The following is a 22,148-nucleotide window of genomic DNA, read 5'->3' as shown; positions in this document are numbered from 1 at the left end:
CTTTTTCAGGTTGAGAACGAAGCAAGCACTGAGGGATTTAACTGTTGTTACCACTGTGATTCTCTGTTCATTTCAACTCCCTTCAAAAACATAAAGAGGGCTGCTTGTTCAGTTTACTGGTGAATTTTAAACTCTAAACTCCTGCTGTACCCCGAATTTGTGCAGCAGTCACTGCACTAATCATTCCGTCTTACAGCAGGTAGTTCATCACAAGCTCTGTTGCAAGAATGAAGGCAGTAACAGTTCCTACAGAAATTTGTTGGGAAACACTGGGGAAGAGAGGCATGGCAGTAACTGGGAGGGATGTGCTTTTAGAATTTCCTTTTAAAACCCAGCTTCTTTCAGTTGGGCCTACGTTGCCTTGCTTCTCTAGGACAGTGAAGGACTGGAAGGTGTAGATGTATTTTCTCCAGTGCTGATCAAGTAAGTCTGGTTTCCTCTTGCTGAAGGAGTAGTAGAGTGATTGGCCCAACCTCTGGCCTGGGGCAAGATGTTTTGTATTGCAGGATCCTCCTGTTAATGTATGTAATATTCAGCATATAATGAGCTGTGACACACAGCTGAACCCTATCTTTACCTTGTCCTTATTACAGCTGATTAAGAGAAGATTGCACAACTCCAGTCCAAAGGGAATTAAGCTGTGCAGAGGAGAACAAGTTTAGTAAGCCTTAGGAAGTTTTTGTCTGACCAGGGTGGTTGTGTAAGGATGTATTGAATACCTGCACTTCTTTAGGGAGTCCCACTACTGGTGTGGTACAGGTGCATTGCTGTTACAAGATGGAGGTCGTGTGTACGTAATGGTCAGTACTGCCAAAATTATGAAATAACCATGTTACTAACACACAGAATGGTAAAAAGCCTCCCAAAAAACTCTCACTCCTTTCTGTAGCTTCTGAGGCAAAAATGTAAACAAGAAACAAAGCCATGTTTTCTCATGCTGTTTTTCACATGCCAATGAAGGCAGAGAACTGTTGAATGGAAAATACCCTTTCTTATGTTTAAGATACATAGCTGGAAGTTGTTTTTACATGTCTGCTTAAGTAAGCAGGAACCTTTCACTTTTTCTTCTGATTCCCTGAAGGACCTTAATGTATATGGAAGTAAGTTTTTAACAAGGTATTTTTTTATTTACTTTTTTTTGTCATAGTAAGGATCAAAGCTTTTACTTTAGGTAAAAGTAATTCCTGCATCTCTGCCTTATAAAAACTTCACAGAAGAGCTGGATATATGGAAAGGATGTTTTAATCTCTTTAAGACTATTTCACTGATTATTTTTGTCTCACTAGGTCTGAGACCATGCACAGGGACAGATGATTAAAAAAAGGTGTAGCTACCTCCTTTTACATTCTTTGTACTGCATCTTCTGTGTGTGCTACAGTGTGAGAAAAGGGTGTGTGACATATAAATATACAAAATTCTGAATTAGTAATTGAAGAAATTCTGCAGTGTCGTGCAAGAGTTGTAAGTTAGGTGGATATTTTATTTTTGAAACCCTCGGCCAGAGAGATTCAACCTTTTTAAGAGGAGTTGCTCCTGTAGCATTGACATTCTTAGTAAACTTCCCTCTTATACAGAAAAGAGCTTCAAAGATTTATTTTAAAATGAGGAAGTTCAGTCAGTACTTGGTACATGAGTAGTATATATTGAATTGAAAACCTCCCTTAAAATTTTGAAAAATCAGGAGACCCATTTGCACAATTTCAAGGTGGTCTATTTTGAAATTATTACACTGAAAATAGGGCTGTGTCACCAAAATATAGAAAGTGGCAGTTTTACTCAGACTAGGATGTTTACTGCTACTATTTCAGATGTTAAATGCAGCATGAGATTTTAAGCTCCAAAAGATTAATTGTTCTAAAACCTGATCTGAGCCATCTCATCACAGCTGTTTAGATTCCAATATGCATGTCTAGATGCCAGTTAAAAAGATGCTGGGATTCAATATTTAGTCATCCAGGAAGAAGTAGTTTCCACTCTTCTTTTGTTCCACATCCTTGGGAAGAGAAAAAAGGTAACGATTACTTGAACTAGTCTTTGGCAGACTTGAACATAAGTGAAATAAAAGACACTTCTCTAAATGCCTTTCTGCTTCCCTTATTACTCTTAACTAGTTTCACATGCTGTTTTCCCAGCACAGCATAACTACCTTGTCAATCTTCATTTTGTTCCATATTTTAAAATCTGGCTTTGTATTAAACAATTATGGCTCCTGTACCGTAAAAAAGGTGCTCTTCTCTTACCTTGATGGAATTGAGTTTGTTTATTCTTGGTCTGTAATTGTTGGGGTCTCTTCTAAAAGTGATTTCAAGCTGAGATAAAAACTTATTCATTCCAGCCAAAAGAGTCTGTGGACTGTTGAGAGAGAAGAATATTTTAGCTACATTTTCAGAAGTTCATAGGATTACAGGCAACTTTGATCTCCATCCTGAGCTCACTCAAGTCTGGAAATGCAAATGTGAGTTGTATTTAATATACCATGATGTGCTACATTTTTAGTCAAACCCTGTCTCAGATGCTGCTGAAAGATGAGAGTACTATCTCATTGTGGCTTCCAGCTGTGATCCTTACTTCCTTTTTATTTTGTATCTACATGTGTGTGCTGGCACACTTATTTACATTCAAGGGGGAAAAAAAACCCCCAACACTTGCATCATAAGCAAAATCTAACAGAGATCAAAGATCATAACACAATGTTCTCAGTATCAGTGAATGATTGTGATTTTTGAATTCCAGGATGTGTGTTCTTGGAAGGAACACCACCAAAGCCAGGGTAGCAGACACATGGCAGACCAATGTGTTTACGTCATCTGGCTGGTGCCAAGTACTCACTGTTCTAAAAGGCTCGTTTCTGATAAGGCTCCTCATCAAAAATTCTCTGTAACCTACATGAAATTTTTTACAGGAACAAAAGTAGAAATTAAAAGGGACAGCTCTGAAAAAGTAAAACAATTCACACTGCATGTTGGCATCAAGACCAGTCCGTCACTACATCTGTATATAGGTACCATTAGTACACTGCTTTACTTTAATACATCTGAAAGTTATTTTCAGAAGGGTAGTTTACAGTTGGTACTTTTTTCATTCCTTGATCTCTTCTGATTGTTATTTAGTCATCATGCAATTGCTAAGGCTAGTCTAGTTCTTGAAGGTTTGGTTATGTTCTCCAACCCTGCCCCAGCTCTGCTTTAGGCAGCCTGTAAGTGAGGCTCAATCCCATTTTCTATTCCATGATTCAAAACAAAAGTCAGAACCCTCAGGACAGCCTTGGATGCAGCTTAAATTTCCATAGGCAGGGATGACAATCTTGCTTAGTAGCTCCAGTGAATCTCTTACCTGTTTGCCAGTGTGTTCTTGGAAGGAATGCCATCAAAAACAATCACACGATCAGCAAGATATGTAGCCATGATAAAATCATGTTCTACCACAAAAGCTGTTTTTTTAGCATGGAGAATGAAACTGAAATGAGGGGAAAAAAGAAAAGAAGAGAGAGAGTAATGTGAACTCATTGTAATACTACTGCAAATTTCAGTTCCTTGCCCACCATGTGTACTCACCGTTTAATGACTCTGGCAGCCATCAGACGCTGTTCAGAGTCCAGATATGCTGAGGGCTCATCAATCAGATAAACATCTGCAGGTTTACCCAGACAAAGAGCTAACGCCACACGCTGCAACTCACCACCAGACAGCGTCTGCACCTGATGGTGTGGGGGAAACAAGGCCATGCTTAGTTCAGAAACAGCTTGAGAGTTAAGACAATGAGGATGTTGATTCAAGCAATTAATACCTCCTGGTCAATGATGTTTTCTATCTGAAGAGGTTTCATCACATCAGTTACAAACTGGGGGTGTGTATAGGCATCTCTGATCTTCTCATGCAGCAGCTGACGGACACTTCCCTAGCAAAAGGAAAATGCTGCTATTCAGTTTTATGCACCACAAGAAAACAAGCAGAAACAGAATAAAAGAAAATCTATCTAAAATAGATAAAGATATAAAATAGGCATAAAACAATTTCTATCTGTGCATTTTGTAGCAAACATGATACTTAATAAATAAGGCTGAAATGTACCGTTGATTTAGGGCTGATTTTCTGTGGTTTGTAGCTGACATTTAGGACTGGGACCTCACCTATAAAAAGACAAAATTAAGAAAGTAAACAAGAGAATTTCCAGTATCCTTCAAATAGGTTTCAGCTTGGGTATAACTCATTACCTCCTTCATCAGGTGTAAGTCTTCCTGCAAGCATTCGGATAAATGTTGTTTTGCCAGTTCCTAAAATAAAAGTTACACATTAATCACTTTTCAGTAATTTAGACCTCTAACAATTAGGTCACTGATACAACAAGGAAGACTATTTAATAAAGAATAAATTTTAAAATTAGGCTGCTTTGAGAATTCATACATTAATTTCCAGCATTTGCTATAACTTTCTTTTTCAGATGGAAGAGACATCTTTAAACTGCCACCTAAGTTTTTAAAATGGGGTAACAGAAAAACACGGTGGCACTGTTAACACTTATTAACTTCACATTCTCCTTTGTCGGGGGCTCATGTTGTGATATCTTCACCAGGAAACAAGCAGCTCAACCAGACTGAAACCCCGTAATTTTGAAGCTTGGCTCCCAATGTGAAGAAGGGCTTTAGGAGCATAGTCAGGGCTAGAGAAGCAGTTTGCAACTTAAATTGCACGTACCATTTTCCCCTAACATCACCATAATTTCAGAATCGGTGAATTCTCCAGCTACTATGGATAGTTCAAATTCTCCCATCTTTTTTTTCATTCCAGGATATTTGTACATACACATCTTTTTAACCTCTTCTTCGTTAGCTGTCTCAGCTACTTTAAATACCAGAGATGCATCTCGAAACCTTAGATTTTCAGTTGGAACATAGCCATCTAGGAAAATATTTATGCCTATGATGGGAGGAAAAAAGATCATTAGAAGAGGTCTGTAACAAAGTAAAACAAGATGAATTTCAACTCCTGACTGTAAATTCCATTCAGGTAATGAGAATGCTGAATTTTAAATGCTATGTTAAAAGAAGCAACAAGACCTCCTCTTTTAAGATATGCACATTATGCAAATTGAATGAAGAAAAGCCTTACTAAACTACAGAATGGCTGGAGCAGCTCTTCCTGAAACCCACTGTTAGTGATGTGTGTGGAGTTTAAAGGAACTCCTGCTGTTGGGCCCACTCTCTCAAAGCCAGTTTTTACTGAGTCTCTACTACAAGTGAGGTCAATTCAGTTGAACACTACGTACCTCTGTACTGTGCAACCTCTCTCCTGCCCTTTCTCTACTACTTATAGGGTCTTTTGTGTAACTCCACTGTTTACAAAACACCTGCAAGTATCAAAATGATGTCCATAGCAAGACAAAAAGAGCATTTCATAATTAAGGCTTTTGGGTTGAATTACAAATTTAGTATCATGTAACACAGAAATTCTGCAAAAAATTAAACAGTTTTTTCATCCTGAACTGTAACAGGAAGAGGACATGTTTATACAGCATACAACTGGCATTTTGCTGTCTTCTCTGGGTATGTTTAAAAAGAGAAATATGGCAAGAATTACCTTCTCTTACGCTGAAAGGCATGGTAACAACACCATAAGCGCTTGGCACACCATACAGGCAGCAGATAAAGTCAGAGAGATAATCTAACACACTTAGATCATGCTCTACAACAATAATGTACCTGCAAAACAGAGCCAGAGAGATGCTTTCTTACTTCAATGCAAAACATTTTTCTTTCGTATTTTCTTACTCTAGTCTTGCATGAACAAGAGCTATCAACGTGATTTTTAGATAATATGGTTTCTTCACTTTATACTAAAAGAGGAGAGAGTTCAAATCTCTCACAAGCATTTTTAAAATAAATTCATGAATTATAAACTGAAAGTCATCTTTAGTGTAAACTGGTAACTTCTTTATGTACAGTAAATGGAAGGATGTTGATTGATTTGAGTGAAAAATACTTAGCACACTTTAAGAAAATAAAAATCTTTGTGAAAAAGGGATGAAACAGCAATATTCAGGTGAAAAGTAACCATCAATATTTTCCCATCCTTGTTACAAAATTTTCAAACAGGACAATTGATTTGGAGTATTTGAAACATCTGTTAGTGCACCATACTGAGAAGTGAGCACTTCTGAGGGGATGGACTGATTGTTTCTTCCCTCTGTAAGCACTCATACATTATTACAGTCTGGCAAAACATCTGAGGCTTGTATTTACCTGTCAGGGTTTATTAGGGACCGAATAGTAATGGCAGCCTTCAAGCGCTGCTTGACATCCAAGTAGCTGGAAGGTTCATCAAACATGAAGCTAATCCCAAAAGGAAGAGTGAAGTCTTAGTGAATGCAAGCTTTCTACTTATTCAAACATAATATTAATATTTCAACCATTAAATGCATGGAAATAAAAAATTATCATTATTTATACGACAAAGGGAAGCAAAAAAATGAGAACTGTGCACCCCTGCCTTCATTCTCTGTAGACTGTCATGTGAAAGTGAGTTAAGTATTACTCTGCCAAAAGTTCTGACAAAGTTATCGAAAGTTTACAAGAATCAGCAGTTAGGATTCACTCTGAGCTACCTTAAATTTAACATGAACTGAAAAGTGCAAAAATACTTTAGAAGACTAGAAGAAGGCCATCTTCCAAAACCAGAAGACTGAATAAGGAAACCCACTTGAAATTCACACCAACCAATCAAGAACAGCAGCCCATGCAGAGCAAAACCAACCAACCAAAAATTCATGAAAGCAAAAAAACCAGAACCCTGTAATTATTCTGATCTTGCTTTCTTGGTCCCAAGGAGTCAGGAAACAACAAGGATTAGACAGTAATTTCCTGCTTGCAAGACAAAAGAAGAGGGACTCAAGTTCCAAGAAGTGGGGAAGCAGCTGTACCATTCTCATTCAGAGAGGCTAAGGGAGGTGTGCTGTCCAACAAGATACATTTAGGTGGGATTAGGGAGAGATTATGAGGTTGTGATGCTGCAATCTAATACTGGCTTCTGAAATCAAGTATTTCTACTCAGATAAATAAAAGTATATGGAATCCAGAGATTACATATGAAGTAAATATGGCTTTCAGCTGATGAGTTGGCAGAAGTTGTTTTTTCAAATAATTTTTAAACATTATTTACTCATTATTAAATATTTTTAAATATTTCAAACAGAAGTATTATTGTTAAGAGTAAATGTAAATTTGAGGACCATATTCTGAGACAGATTATTAGAAGTAATGTGTAACAGAAGTAAATTAAACATACATATCAGCCTTCTGAATGCAAACAACTGCACAAGCAAATCTCTGAAGTTCTCCTCCTGAAAGGTCCTCAACATTTCTTTCTTTCAGGTGTGTTAAGTCTGCAAATAAGTGGTTAATTTTAGGTATGTTAAAACCAACACAAGAATCCATATTTTTATTACCTACAGAAACACGTATAAACATAGCAAACATTCTACAGAGAGGAAAAGAAAACACAGAATAAGCATTCACTTTATGCAGCATCAGTATCATACTGCTAATACAAAGTCACAGCAAGCTAAGGCTTCTTTGCAGCATTAGTTTCATGACTGCTGCTTATAATGCAGAAGGATTACATTTCTGTTTCTTCTTCCACCACACATTTGGAAAAGATTTCTGGCCCTAAAAGGAAACTATACCAGTTCTGAAAGTGTTACTTGTCAGACCTGTCTGAAGAGTTCAGATTTTCAGGAAAATCAAGTCCCTCAAACCTTACAGCAGATGGGTAAAGCAGGTATTTTCTAAGCAGTTTAACAAACACATTTCAAGAATAGATTATGTCACTAATAAATTAAATGGGACTCAAAGCCCACGTTCTTGGTGGCACAATGGCAGCCTCACCTTCACTACCCAGTTCCACCAATGAGAATGCCACTGTGAATTTACAAACAAACGACTAAATTTAGTAACAACTAAATACAAAACACCTACAAAACATTACTAGGGCTGGACTATGCAGATGTTCTTATTAATTGCATTAATCTCAGAAGTCAGTGTTATTCCCACTAAAATTAGATTATACAAGCTTTAGGGAGGAGTGTGGTATATCAGGATAACATTTTTCACATGCAGTGGTTCTTCCGAGGGGGATGCTCAGATTTTGCCACATTTGTGAGCAAGCAAGAGCAGCAGATGTTAAGTGGAATTTTTCCAGATTTAAAAATAAACACTTCCTACTACAAAACAGAAATTGCATTAGATTCTGTTAATTACTATGTATCAACTAGTCTCCCCTCAGAAAGTATTATTTGTGTTATTTATATTACAGCATGCCCTGGGCTTTACACTAAAGCACTTTTACTTTTTCTCTTTTTTCGGAGTTGGTATAATTTACAAATTCTATCACATTATGATAACTTGATCGTTTCAGTAAATATGAACTTATCAAATGCTTTAAAATTTGATGATACAAAATTACTTACCAAGCTGCTGACATACAACAGTTTGTGTCTTAGTTTCATCCTTCCTATCCAGAATTGATCCCACTGTTCCCTGCATGACAAATAATAAAAAGACCCAACCAACATTAAAAATCTGAGATAGTTTTGAATTATGTTGCTAAATACAACCTTAAACACATCTGAAGTAGTATAGAAGAAGCTCCCAGCTTTCTATTAACTCATGAAATGTCTCACCTTTGCAGCTTTAGGAATCTGGTCCACGTACTGAGGTTTAATGATAGCTTTAAGGTCATCTTCCAGGATCTTGGTAAAATAATTTTGTAATTCAGATCCTCGGAAGTAAGTCAAAATTTCTTGCCAATCAGGTGGATCCTGTGACAAAATTAAAGCCTGGGTTTACTTATAACATTCAAAAACATAGTAAGAAACACTAATTTTAAATTTCAACCAATAAGGCAAAAGAATATGCTTATAAGGTAACACACAAAAAAAATCCCCAAAAACATTCTAAGAACAAAGTTTATAGACCTTTTTTTTTTCCAGGTTTCACTAGCCTTCAAAAAAAAAATTAATTTGCACAGTTAAGTAGCTACTGAAACAACTTCATGGGGAAAGTGACAGCATGTAACCACATGTGTAACCACACTTATTAGCTGTCTGATCCAAAGGAAAAGGACTGGAATGATAAAAGCACAAACTTGCACAGAAGATGCAACAAATCTGGTAATCTTCTCTGCTTCTAGCAAACATTTCCAAGGAAACAGAAGGAGAAAACAAAGGAAAAATGACAATTCAAAATAAAAGTAACCGTTCAGAGCAATCACCCAGGGAAAAGTCCCCCTTTGCACACTGCACTACTCTGAGGGGTGCTGAGTTAATTAATTTGATGATTAACAGTATGGAATCAGACTGACACAGTAATATTTCCAAACCAAGCAAATACACAGAGGAAATGCTTCATCAGTTTTAGAACAGAAGCAACATGGAAGATTCAATTCATACCACGTGTTTCTGTGGTCATATTGATATGGCTCCTTCACAGCAAAGTCTGATTTTGGAAGCATGGTAATTCAATTAAGTACACATTCAGAAAGTCAAAAGTTTTGCTATTTCTGCAATACTACCACCTGAAACAAAAAGTCCACAAAATAATATAAACCAAACTTGAAAGAGAATGTAAAATGTAGCTGGGAAATTATTATTTCTTTGCAGCTTCAGGTAGCAGCCATGAAATTAGCAGTTTATTAAAACATTACTTTTCCAGGTAAAGAAACTGCTGAAGAAAGTTTTAACACACTTGTTCTTACAAGTGCTTCTTGAAGGACAAGAATATGCACCAGAATTGAACTGTCCCCGTGCAATTTGAAGGTAATAAAGTAGCATCTGAAATACTGCTAAGAGGAGTCCTAATAGCTATTATTTACGCCCTTTCTCAGATGTATTCACTCTTTGGAGTAGTGCTACATAAAGAAGCCCTTGTAAAATATTTTGCTCACTGGATGCAGTTTGACTTGGAGTAAACACATAGGAAAATGGATCATGAATTTCCATGAATACCAGCAGATTACAAGTTGTTTTAAGTCTGGTTCTCAAAAGGACTTATTTTGAAGTAACTAGCAACATGAAGACATTAAAGTTTTTTCAGAGTTCAGTATTCAAGTGTACCACAACTTACAGTAACAATATACTTTATGAGAAATCTTCCTCAAAAGAATCAGAGATAAAAATGCCTAAGAGATCCCAAGGATACATGGTAAGTGCTCATAGACACTTGAGCTGTTCAGATAAAAACAAAGGTAACTTAGAAGAAACTCCAATACTTGGGCTATGGAAATCCCTAATGAAAATACATAAATTATACAGGGACAAAAACCTGACATTCTTAAAAGACTGGCATTAAAAACCCCAAGCCCTTAAGAATGACTTCAGGGCAGAAACCTACCTCTGATTTTTATATTTTGTGAGTTGCAATTACAATTAGTACCCTTATCTTCCTAGAGAGACATACATAATTTGCAAGAAAGCCTTTGTAAGCAACAACCTTCTACTATTGGTCCTGTGTGGAGCAGGTCACTGGCTGTCAATAGACAAAGTGCCAACATCCCCACAAATCGATCATATTCACAGATACAAACATTCAGTCAAAATATAAACACAGCTATCTAAAATGCTAACTCTATTTTATTGCTGATACATACATCGTATTTTCCAAGATTTGGCTTCTGTTTTCCTGCTAAAATTTTCAAGGCAGTTGATTTTCCAATACCATTGGTTCCAACCAATCCCAGTACTTCACCTGGACGAGGGATAGGCAACCTGCACAAAACATTGACAAGTCTGTGTCATATTTATGCCATCACACACCAACATTTAGTGGTCAAGTAAATGTTACAACCCATTTTCAGGCTTTCTGATTATTACAGCCTTTGGTAATTTGCCAATATATAATCTAAATTATACCAAATTCCTTAAAAATGGAAATATTTAAGGGAAGTCTGTTTTTAAATAGTGGTTCTGTAAAATATTCTCTATTTCATAATAATACTATTTGATAAGAAAAATGCTAACTAACATTCCAAAAGAAAGCTACTGGTGCAAGAACTAAGAACACTTAGTTCCAAAGTAACAGAGAAGACAAGAGGAAACAGCCTCAGATTTCAACAGGAGAAGGTTTAGATTGGATGTTAGGAAAACTACCCTCTATCTAGATGTGCACTACGTTTATGCCACCAAAAACTCCGGATTTTTTTGTCTCTTTTACACTGATATTTGAAAAGTAAAATACCTGTGAAGTTTGAAGGCATTGGCACAGTATCTATGCGTTGTTTCTTTTTCCAGGTTGCTAGGTAAGTTAACAATTGACAAGGCTCCAAAAGGACATTTCTGGAATTGAAATAAATTATAGACTATTACTGCACAAAATTTATTACCAAAAGCCTACATTCTGTACTGCACCCAGCTGTGCATTTATATTTTTAAATGGACTTGTACCAGATTTCCTCTACATGGCCAACCTGCCAAGGAAGGTCTACACCATATTTTTCAAATTAATAGTCTCCAATTTAGACTGTCAGTCTACAATACAAATAAGGCACACCACATATACTCTCCACCTTTCACAGAAAACATCTTTCTGTCGCTAGGTGTCTACAGAAACAAACAAACAAAAAACCCAAACAAAGCCAAGCAAAAACAAAGTCACAAATAAAACCCAGACCTTGCAACCCAATCAGTTCAGTCAAGTGACACAGTTCTTCACTTTCTATAAACAGTAAGTTAACTTGGTCTGATTAGTCCAGGAAATAACACTGGTTTTTGAAGTTACAGTATGCATTACTAAATACAATAGCAAAATAAGGCAAATTTAGTACTTTAAATAAAGCAGAGTAATTTTTACCTTGATGCAAATACCACAACCAATACAAAGTGTTTCTGAAATCCATGCTATTTTGCTCTGTGATGTGACTTCTATGCAAAGTTTTCCTGGTGAAAGAAATTAAGATAAGGTCAGTAAAGTTTCTGGTAAATCAGAATTCCTACTTACTAAATTCCACAGAGGAACACTGCAACTGATCAATGTTCACTGAAGCTTCAGATTATCCAAAGGCTTGAAAAGTGTCATTAATACTAAGACCTGTTCATGCTTTTAGTGATATTTCTAAAGGCTTTCTGAAAACAAAAACTTGAATGACAGACAAAAACCTGTCAGTTATAAAAAGCTCCTTCCTTCTAAAACTGATTTCAAACGGCTCCAATTGCTTCAGTACTTTGTTACATTGTATCTCTTACCCATTCGAACCACAGGACAACTCTTCTTGCATTCCTGACGACACTTCTTTGGCTTACACTTGTCATGGTTGACTATAGCAATTCTTGTTAATTTGTCTGCCATAATGCACAATTTAGCGTTAAGCACATACACCAATTATAAGGAGTAGTGGGAGTCTTCCAGACCTTAAAGAAAAAAAGATAAAAGGAAACATAAGAGACAGCACAGAGAACACACATATCATAAGTTATTGCTAGTGGAGTGCAGAGATGAAAAATGCAAAATTATTTTATTTCTTCCTCCTTTAAGCAACGTGGCAAACAGAGCAAAGGCAGAGATACAAATAACAAGAGTACTGATGTGTAGACAACTGCACAAATTTTTAACATCAACTTTCCATCCCATTACTATTTTTCCAGTGTAAAAATAAAATCGTGATTATATCTGAAAATGGATTTGTTTCCAGAAAAAGCACCTTGTAGTAAGAACATAAGAATCTATACAGCTCCAAATTTTAGTTTTTACAAGTTGCCTTGCATAAAGCACCCTTGTTCACACTGTCAAATTGTGACTACAAATATTACTCCAAGGATATTCTTAGAATATACATTTACAAACTATATGCCAATATTCTGTATTATAGGATTAAAACAGTGTAAAATGTAAACCAGTTTTCAAAGTGTAAATTTCATATTTCAAAGTGTAATTGCATATAAAAAGTAAACCAGGCAATGTGAGCAGACACTCATGATGATGTTTGATTCTTTAATCTTGAATTTCATTAATATTCGAGTAACTACAGTTACATTCTGTATTTCCTAATATGGTATCAATGCCTATAATAGATTTCAATACAAATAAGTAAAACTCTTTATAAAGAACACAGAAAGGCTCTGCAAAGGGATCTGGCCAAGCTGGATCCACGGGCTGAGGATCGCTAAGGCAAGAGCTGGGTCCTGCCCTTGGGTCACAACCACCCCAGGCAGTGCCACAGACTGGGGCAGACTGTAAGGAAAATTGCCTGGTTGAAAAAGACCTGGGGGTGCTGGTGACAGTGACTGAACACAAGCCAGCTGTGCCCAGGTGGCCAAGAAGGCCAATGGCATCCTGGCCTGGGTCAGCAGCAGTGTGGCCAGCAGGACCAGGGCAGGGATTGTCCCTCTGTACTGGGCACTGGTGAGGCTGCACTCGAGTGCTGTGTCCTGTTCTGGGCCCCTCACTAAAGAAAGGCACTGAGGAGCTGGAGAGAGCCCAGAGAAAGGGCAGTGGAGCTGGGGAAGGGTCTGGAGCACAAGTCTGAGGAACAGCTGAGGGAGCTGGGGGTGTTTAGCCCAGAAAGGGAGGCTCAGGAGAGCCCTTAATCACTCTTTATAACTGTCAGAATGGAGGGTAGAGCAAGGTGGGAATCAGGCTCTAGTCCAAAATAACAAGAGATAGGACAAGAGGGAACAGCTTCAGATTTCGCCAGAGGAAGTTTAGATTGGATGTTAGGAAAACGATCTTCACTCAAAGATGGACAAGCATTGCAACAGACAGCTCAGGGAAGTGCTGGAGTCACCATCCCTGGAGGTATTTAAAAGACATGTAGATGTGGCCCTCAGGGGCACAGGTTAGGGACCCATTAATGATTGGACTCAATCTTGAAGGTCTTTTCCAACCTAAAAAACTCTGTAATTCTGTGAAGTACAAGATGATTAAATACCCCTGAAATCACAAATAAATGCATGCAAGGAAGTGAAATTATGACTTGTATTCCTCTCTACAAGCCCCTCTTTTTCCTGCCTAGCTCTTTGTAATGTACATTGACAAGTACTGGATTGTAGTGGGACTTTGTACAGCTGCAGCAAATGGAGGGAAGGGTAGAGAATTTTAAATTTACGTCTAATAGATAAAAAGGTGGAATGTGTTTTATATGTCCTTTTCTATATTCACTCATAATACTGAAAATAACAATAATAATGACTCTTATATTCCTATGAACAAGGCACACCTGAAGACAACTCCCTCCAGCTCCAGAACAACAAAGATGACTGAATTATGAGGCTCTTGGAAGATTTTAAGATACTACACGACAAACACTTTTGTTTTGGTAAAAATAAAGGCCATAAAGTACAAAGCATTTCCATCTCATTAAATAAAGGGATGGCAGCCCTACATATGATGCATGCTCAAAATCATTTCAATGCAGTATAACAGTTCAATGATATAACTGGGAAGGAGTCTGGAAATACTTCAGGTTTCCACACAGTGCAAAGGTGCAGTTGCATCCGAAGGATTCCAACATTTCTAATTAAAGGAATTTTTTTCTGCTGCATGTCCAGCTCACCTTTGCTTCACCAAACCAAAGCATCCTGCAGAGGTTTACAGACTATATTTACTACATATGGCTATTGGATGAAGAAAGGTTATGACTTGCAAACTCCTGAAGGAACAAAGATAAAATGGGTGTATGGCACATTTACCATGTTAAACTCTACCCTTCCAATTTCAGTTGGAAGGAATTCTCCAGACACTACTGCAATATCTCAAAGATGGACATCCAACAGCAAAGGTCAGAAAAGCAGATGTTACGAAATCCTTAACTGTATTACTACCATAGGTACAAATGTTTTAAGTGGTTCCTTTTAAAAGCAGTAGTCTTATTCCTTTATTCAGTTTCCAAAGTATTTTTAAACTAATGTCAAAAGATATTCTTCATCATCTATAAATGAATACAACTATTAGTCACACTGCCAACCTTATTGTGGCAGTTTCTACTTATATTTCATTGTTTTTCTTTACTATTTTAAATTTCCTAAGCCAGAAAGTCCTATTAACACAGCTGATGTTTTCAAATAAGTGACTGAATATTTTTAAAAAAGGAATAAAAATTAAAAGTGATTAAACAGTTTTGTATTGTCAGACCAGACTGACAAAGTAGGGCTGACAATTGAAATTGCATATGTAGACCAGGCCAACAGGCATGGAATAATGAGTCTGCAGTTCTCACTTTAATACATCAGAAAATAACAAACTGAAAGCCTTATTTTTGAAGAGTATAAAGGTGCTTGAGTGAGGGTAATTTTCTTGGGGGCAGATACTGGATGTTGTCATCACTTCAAATAAAGATGTCTTCCCAAGGAATGTATCTCAGTGCTTTTCACTAAAATCCTGTGGTTTACAGTGCAAAGACTATTTGGGGGTGAATCATTCCCTCTCTGTTTTCCAAGGGAAGTGCCTAACGTGGGCCAGCCCTTTCTCCAAGGCCTGAGCAGACAGACCACTGTGGATCTTCCACCTGAGCTGTAGGCAGCAGTGAACCAGTTGTGTGGGTTGCACAGGCGAGCCCCAGAAGCCAAACCTGCTGTGGCTCAGCAGGCTGCCCTCCCCAGCCCCTCAAACCCTGCTGGAAGTTCCTGCTGAGCAGTGCTGAGAGCAGCCCGGCCATCTCCCCTCCCACCCTTCCAGCTGAGTTTTAGCCTGAAGCTCTAAAGCAGGAGAGTGGGACGGGGCTCTCAAACACCAAGGCAAATATGACTTGAAACAAGCACTTCTTGCCAAGCTCCTCAGCAAGCTTTCCACAGTCTTGGCGGGATAATCAGACTGAAATTTACACTGACTGCTGAATCAGACTGTGGTTGGTAAGCAATGAACAACACAAGTTTGGGTTTTGTTCTAATTCTAACTTACATGGGAGAATGTAACATTCACTACCATCTGTGGTGAATAGTTTTGAAGGGGTCAGAGAATTAAGTATGTACACTAAGCATTTATTAGAGTACATGGTGGAGGGAATAGGAGCAACATGAAGACACACACTCCTCCCACTCTGCTCCCATCTACGTGACAGAAGTGTCAGTTTATCCAAAACTCTCTAGTGGCCTTAACCATTTTCAGAAAAAAACCAATTGTGACTCCCGTAACTTCTGCAATACTTCAAGGACTGTGCTGATGTTTACAATGACAACTGTATACAAAATAAAGTAACTACTTAAAAGTCACAAACAAACTGTTCAAAACCAGACTGAACTCAAATTACATATTTACATCCAGTTAGTTGAGTGGCATTTAAATTAACATATGGAATAGGATGGTCTGATTCCAAGAACAAATGTAGAACTCTCAGGACACTGAACACAGCCCAGCAATGTTACACCGGTAACTGAGCAGTGCAGTCAGCACTTCAGGGGCAGGAGAAACCGGTACTTAGAAGCATTTGACTTCATGACTGCTTCTCCTTTCCACAGCAAGAACAGAATAAAAAATACAGTATGAAAATATTAATTTGCTACTAACTACTAGGATAAAGTGGTTTTTTGAATTAGTGAATGGTGATGGTGTGGCAGCAGAAAATCTTCCCAGAATGGACTGCCAACACATTTGAAGGAAGGAGAGAATGACTAAAAATTGCTGGCTAGAGAGAAAAAAAAAGTTCTAAAAACTCTGTCAGTATCATTTATTGAAGCCAAAACCTGCCCATTATGTTCAATTATGTCATTTAATATAAAAAATTAAACATGTATAAAAGTAAGACACAAAACATGTTATCACAAGCATTCTAAGTCAGCATTTTTAGGCAGTCTGACACAGCTGCTGCATACCCTGACACACCAGATTACCAAAAAAAAAAAAAAAGCAGCCTACATGCAGACCTTGCTATCTGTCACAGAAGGCAACAGCAATGTACAATCTGTAGAACGCAATGTGCTTGCATTAATAATATTTATTTATTTCACAGGCATTAGAGCTAAATTATAATTTACTAAGTCAAGGCAAAAATGACAGAGAAAGATTTGTAATTGCACTGAATTATTCAGAGAAAAATTAAAACATTAAAAGTAAATGGAGACTGAAACAGAACTAGGGACTATTCAATGACAGACGTGAAGGCAAGGTCTGGGTTTAGAATTGTGCCATGCTTTAGTCACTTTGCACAAAACCAGTGAACATTTTGTAAAATTACACTGCATCAAACCTCGGAGAGAAATGCTGTGGAACGAAGTGAGAACGAGCAGCATTTCCAGCTGCCATTGAAAACGAGCTCAATAAGTGCCTCTCAATTCCACTGCTCATCAGCAGTGATGACTGCATACAGTCACACCATAACAAGAAAGACAGGAAGTAGAATACCTAAAGAAAATTGCAATGAAAGATAAAACAGATTTTCAAACTGCATATAGGAGATCACTACATCTCTAAGTATCCAAGCAGAAACAATAGTAAATGATACAAGAATTAGGCTATGCTTAAGGCTTTTGACATTAGTTTTAGAAACGGAGGCAATATAAAAAAAGAAGTTTTGACATGGCCCAGATTTCTCTACTGTGTTAAATCATTATGTTACTCATAAGACACGACATGAATAAGAAAATATGTTAACATGAAAGAGTATGGTCAAATATACTGACGCTGCACAACGAGTGGGTGTGTTTAGCTTGTGCTGAGCAGTATTAATTATCACTCAATCTTTAACATTTCCCCTTAACATGAAGCGAAATGCGTGAGAACAAATCCAGAAATTAGCCATCTAATCCAAGTAATGAAAGTATTTCACGACCACTGGTTTAGGACTGTGGTTTATGCAAGGAACCACAGCAGAAAACTTAAATTAGGGCGTGAAAACTATCACAGGAACTTGCAGGTAAAGTATCCAAGTGCATTCCAGGCAGGAAACACCACCATGGTCCTTGAGAAAAGCCCTGCCGACTTCTTTTGTTTTTACACATGCCTCGGAGAACATGGCCTTACCCCGCTATCTTATCGCACCTGCAAGAAGGCTTGACCTCCTCACCGCCCCACAAGCACCCACGTGGATATCAGCTTCCCCAAAAAGAAGGGAAAATACGGCCTTCTCCCCCACCCCGAGGAGGAAGCTCCCCGTTTTCTCAGGAGCAAAATGCCGGCGTTCCCTTCCCAGAGCCATGCCACCGCCAGCAGGCGAGGATTCCCGCGCTGCATCCACAGGGAAGCCATTCCCGCGGCCGGGAGCAGCAGCAGGGACGGCGCTCCTTGACCCGGGGAGCTGGCGCAAAACCCGAGGCGCCGGGGATGACGTACCGCGTGTGCAGGCAGCGCCGGCCCGGGCCGTGCCCACGCCGGCAGCGAGCCCCGATCCCCGAGAGCCTCCGGTCCTGAGGCCCCGGCGGGGCGCGGTCGAGCCGACCCCTCTCCCACGGTGGATCGGGCGAGGCCGCCGCCCAGGCCGAGCTCAGCGGCGGCGGCCGGGCCGGCAGCACGGTGTAAGGAGGGGGGCCCGCTCCCTACCGCCTCCATTCCCGTGAGGGAAGGTGGGAATCGCCCCTCGGCGTTACTTACCGGGAGCTGTGAGGGGAGGGGTGCGGCGGGGCCGGGGGGAGCAGGGGTGGGAGCGCGCGCGGCGCCCTCGCGCCGCGGCGGGGGAACGGCGTCCGGTGATCCCGCGCGCGCAACGTGCTCGCGCCGCCGCCGCCGCCACCCGGCCAAGATGGCCGTCGGGCCCAGAGGGCGGGGCCTGAGCCAGCGCCACGGAGAGGAGGGAAGGAAAGGAAGGGCGGCCCTCGCCAGGGACAGCAAGAGAGGAAAGGGCGGCCCTCCTCACCATGGAGACCTAGAGCGCGGCGGTGAAGAGGGAGCGCAGCCTCCCGGGGCGGGCCGGGGCGCCCGAGCTCGCCGAGCCCGCCCCGCGATCGGTGGCCCCGCTCTGAGGGGAGCCCCTCAGGACGGAAAGGTCTCGCTGGCCTCTGCCTCCCCTGGGTAGGTGGTGGCGGGCAGCAGCAACAGCTAGACCGGGTGCTTCTCTTGCCAAGGAAAGGTGTTGCCATTCCCTTTCGTGACCGCGGTTTCGGTGTGAGGAACCGAGCTCCAATATCGGATACGCCCGGGGATTGATACAACGCGAAAGGTACCAAGATAGAACGGTCTTGCTAGCCTTTACCTGCCCTGGGCAGCGTGTCTTCTGCACCTGGAACACTGGGGCTACGTGCTTTCATTCCCATCGGGAACAATTGTCATTCTCTTTCGGGAGCCCATCACCTCACTAAGGATACCGTCCTCAATAATGATTATGCCCACGGATTGGTGCCACGACACCAAAGTCTTGCTGGCCTTTACCTGCCCTGGGCAGCGTGTCGTCTGCATCTGACACACTGGGACTATGTACTTTCCTTCCCGCGAGGAAGCACTTCCAGGAGCTCACTTCGGGAGCCCGGGTTCCATACCCAGCCCCGAGCACCTGCCGGCGCCGCTCCCGCTCCCATCCCGGAGGAGCCGGGACGTTCCCGCCGGCCCCGCCCATGGCGCCGTGTGAGGGGCGGCCCCGGCGCCTGAGGGGAAGCGGGCGGGGCGGCGCGCGCGCACTGCGGCCCCTCCGCGGCGGCAGCGGCGGCTGTTCCCGGCGGGATCAGGTGGGAAAAGTGGGAGCTGCGGCTCTACCGGGGCCATGAGGGGAGGAAAAGGAGGAAGATTCGGCCCGGGTAGAAGTTCGGCTGGCTGAGGCGACGTGTTCGCCCCGGGTGTGGGGGCTGCCCAGCCGGGTGCCTCCCGCCGTGAGTGCGGGGCTCTCGCGTCACCCCCGCGGCCGGAGAGCGGAGCCCGGGCTGGGGATCGATCCGGCGGGGCCCGTGCCGTGAGTAGGTGCTGCTGCTGCTGCTGCTGGCGCTTTATTTCCGATACTAAAGCGGTTTGTAGGCCTGGGGGACACGGCCGCAATATAGTGTTATGAACCTGGCTAATTTTCATTGTATTTATTTATAATTGTTATGATTATAGTTAATATAATTAGAATTGATTGAAAGCCCTACGAACAAGTCGTGTGGGGACGGCTACCAGTTGGTTTTTCAAAGCAGCTTCATCCTCTGGTTGCTCTTGATTTTCACGACAGCTTCCACCTCATATTTGCACTTAACGCTCCTTGTAAAGATGTGCTTGCCTCCTTTAAGGAACAGTTTGTAGCTTTACCAGGTAACTTGGGAAAGTCTGGGCTTTCGCAAAAATATATTTTAAGAAAAGTATTTGTTTAGATTGATTAGGAGTATATTTATAAAATAATTATTTTCATTATCTTTATTTTTAATGAAATATATTTTTGACTATGAAAGACTAGTATTTTTCACTAATAGGCTTAAAGCAATGCACTGGAGGCCGGATAAAAATAATAAGTTTATTAAAGTTGTATTGAGAGAATAATCTGAGGGATGAAATGTACAGTTGAGTTAGTTGAAATAGGGTGCTGCTGAACACTATCATTATTAAATATTAATTAAGCATTAGTAATTTGGATGTTTAATGTTTAATATTCCATCTGACTAAAAAAATAGGAAGCATAGTGAGAGACTGGTTTTCAGATATATCTTGAGATCTTTAAAGGCCTTAGACAAGTAAGGGTCTAGCCAAAGAAAATGAGAGCAGGGACAAGAGCTTGTAAATAGTAAGAGTAAAATGAGTAGTGAAGTTAAGAAAGTCAGGGAATCTTAGGTATGAAATTCTCTTCTGTTAAGAACAGGAAAAACAGTCTTATGGATGTTGCAAAACTGATGAAGTAGTCAGTGCAGCCTTTGTTCAGTTTTCCTTGAAAGGCTGTAGTCAGATATTTGCTAAAACTGAATATATTACTGGAATGCAATCAGAGTAATACTTCTTAAAAAATAATAAAAGAGAGAAAAGTCAGATGATCTCTGATCTCCTGAAGGATTCTGAGGAGGTGGTTTGGAAATGGAATTTGTCAGTAAGTAGAGGACAATTACAAAATCAGTGTGCACACAGGAACTATTCTAGTGTGATTTGTTGAGAGTAGTCTGGATCAAACTTTTTTTTACAGTAGCCAATGCACTTAATAAGGAGGGAATATGAGGAGTCTGTCTTGAGTTTTACAGGATTTCTGCCGTTGTTCAAGCTACTGAAGTGTGCTCTAAAAATAATATGTTTTAAAGAACTTTTTTTAAGAACTTTTGAATCTGACTTATAAATACCTCACTTTTAAACAGGAGTGTCATGAAACGTGCTCCTGGAGGGTTCGGTTTTGGGTGTATTTTCACTGTTCCTGTAATGTGGAAGACAAAATTGGAAGGACTGCAAGCACTGTACAGCTAAGGTTGGAATTAAAAACCTTCTTGAGAAGCTTGGTAGCAGGCTGGAAATCAGTGTAACTAAGCTCAGTTAACAGGAACTGAGGGAGGAAGAGAACACAGGAATAAAAATCAAAGGCCTAGTTAGTGGAAAAAGTGTCAGTGAACAGCAGTGAACCTAAAAAATACTGGGCATTTATACTGCATTTGAGTACTGTAGTGCATAGTAAAACCAATATTAATTAAAAATTATGTTCTTTCAACTAGCCAGGTGTTGCTTTGTCACATTAACAAGTGTGAGTAAATATAAAGACAAGGGAAGTGATTACTCTGCTGAAAAAGGGCCTTAGCTAAAATTGTCTTTTTTTTTGAAACAATGGTGCTGAATACCTAGACTCTGCAAGAATATTAAGTTTATTAAACTTCATGAGGGGAGCTTGAAAGGCGTAGACACTCTAGAAAAGAAGAAACTAAGAGCAAGTTTGACGAGTTCCCTCACATCAATAGAAGGGTTGTTATGTAAAGGCCAGTGATTATCTAGTCTTTCAGTTCTCTGTTGATCAAGAGATGCTTGTTTTTAGAAGGTGATACTTGATTTGGATGCTAAAGAAAAACTTTTAGCTTTTAGGTTGATGAAATCTGAAGCTGGGTGTCCACAAATTTCTTGCTGGAGAAGTAAATGTCTGGACAGACATCTCTCAGGCACAGTCAGGTCTCTCAAGGGCCCTTACAGGTGTGTATTTAAACAGTTCTGTGAATACAGAACGTGGTGGAATTACAAGTTTTTATAGGGAAAAATTGCTTTTGAATCTGCAGGTTTCTTTGAGCCTGGATTTTTATGGAGCTTTAGTAGGAAAGGGCCATGATGTATCCCTTCAGTATCTCCTCTTGGGTGTGTTGTGTGCTTTCACAAGGGTTTG

The 22,148-nt window shown here is 40.0% G+C and overlaps 2 protein-coding genes across 8 annotated transcripts in view; one reads left to right on the top strand and one right to left on the bottom strand.

The window, feature by feature from the left end:
* Positions 1-1,569: 1,569 nt before the first annotated feature.
* Positions 1,570-19,458, bottom strand: ABCE1 (ATP binding cassette subfamily E member 1). Of its 3 annotated transcripts, none has more exons than XM_088164066.1 (18): positions 19,101-19,458; positions 12,229-12,393; positions 11,837-11,922; positions 11,225-11,322; positions 10,638-10,755; positions 8,674-8,811; positions 8,461-8,530; positions 7,281-7,377; positions 6,239-6,328; positions 5,577-5,698; positions 4,695-4,916; positions 4,214-4,273; positions 4,071-4,129; positions 3,787-3,897; positions 3,555-3,697; positions 3,334-3,456; positions 2,241-2,352; positions 1,570-1,993 (listed from the first exon to the last, which is right to left on the bottom strand). In XM_088164066.1, exons 2-18 carry the CDS (start codon positions 12,329-12,331, stop codon positions 1,946-1,948), a joined length of 1,800 nt encoding a protein of 599 aa, XP_088020192.1. In that variant the 5' UTR covers positions 12,332-12,393; positions 19,101-19,458; the 3' UTR covers positions 1,570-1,945. The 3 variants fall into 3 exon arrangements, with proteins under 3 accessions (XP_088020192.1, XP_088020193.1, XP_014736045.1); XM_088164067.1 differs by having other exon boundaries at positions 19,277-19,443; XM_014880559.2 differs by lacking the exon at positions 19,101-19,458 and adding an exon at positions 18,503-18,713.
* ANAPC10 (anaphase promoting complex subunit 10) overlaps positions 18,928-22,148 on the top strand; it is a 32,393-nt gene continuing 29,172 nt past the window's right edge. The window contains exon 1 of one of the 5 annotated variants that reach the window (XM_014880561.2): positions 18,928-19,067. The gene's annotated coding sequence lies outside the window, so the exon portion shown is untranslated. Of the gene's footprint in view, positions 19,068-19,499; positions 19,799-22,148 lie in introns of those variants that run through there. The other 4 variants (XM_014880563.2, XM_088164069.1, XM_088164071.1 and 1 more) reach the window with 4 other exon arrangements.

Source organism: Sturnus vulgaris, chromosome 4 (genome assembly GCF_052056855.1).
Source record: "Sturnus vulgaris isolate bStuVul1 chromosome 4, bStuVul1.hap1, whole genome shotgun sequence".
NCBI classification, from domain to species: Eukaryota; Metazoa; Chordata; class Aves; order Passeriformes; family Sturnidae; genus Sturnus; species Sturnus vulgaris.
This window is presented reverse-complemented; position numbering and strand designations above follow the sequence as displayed.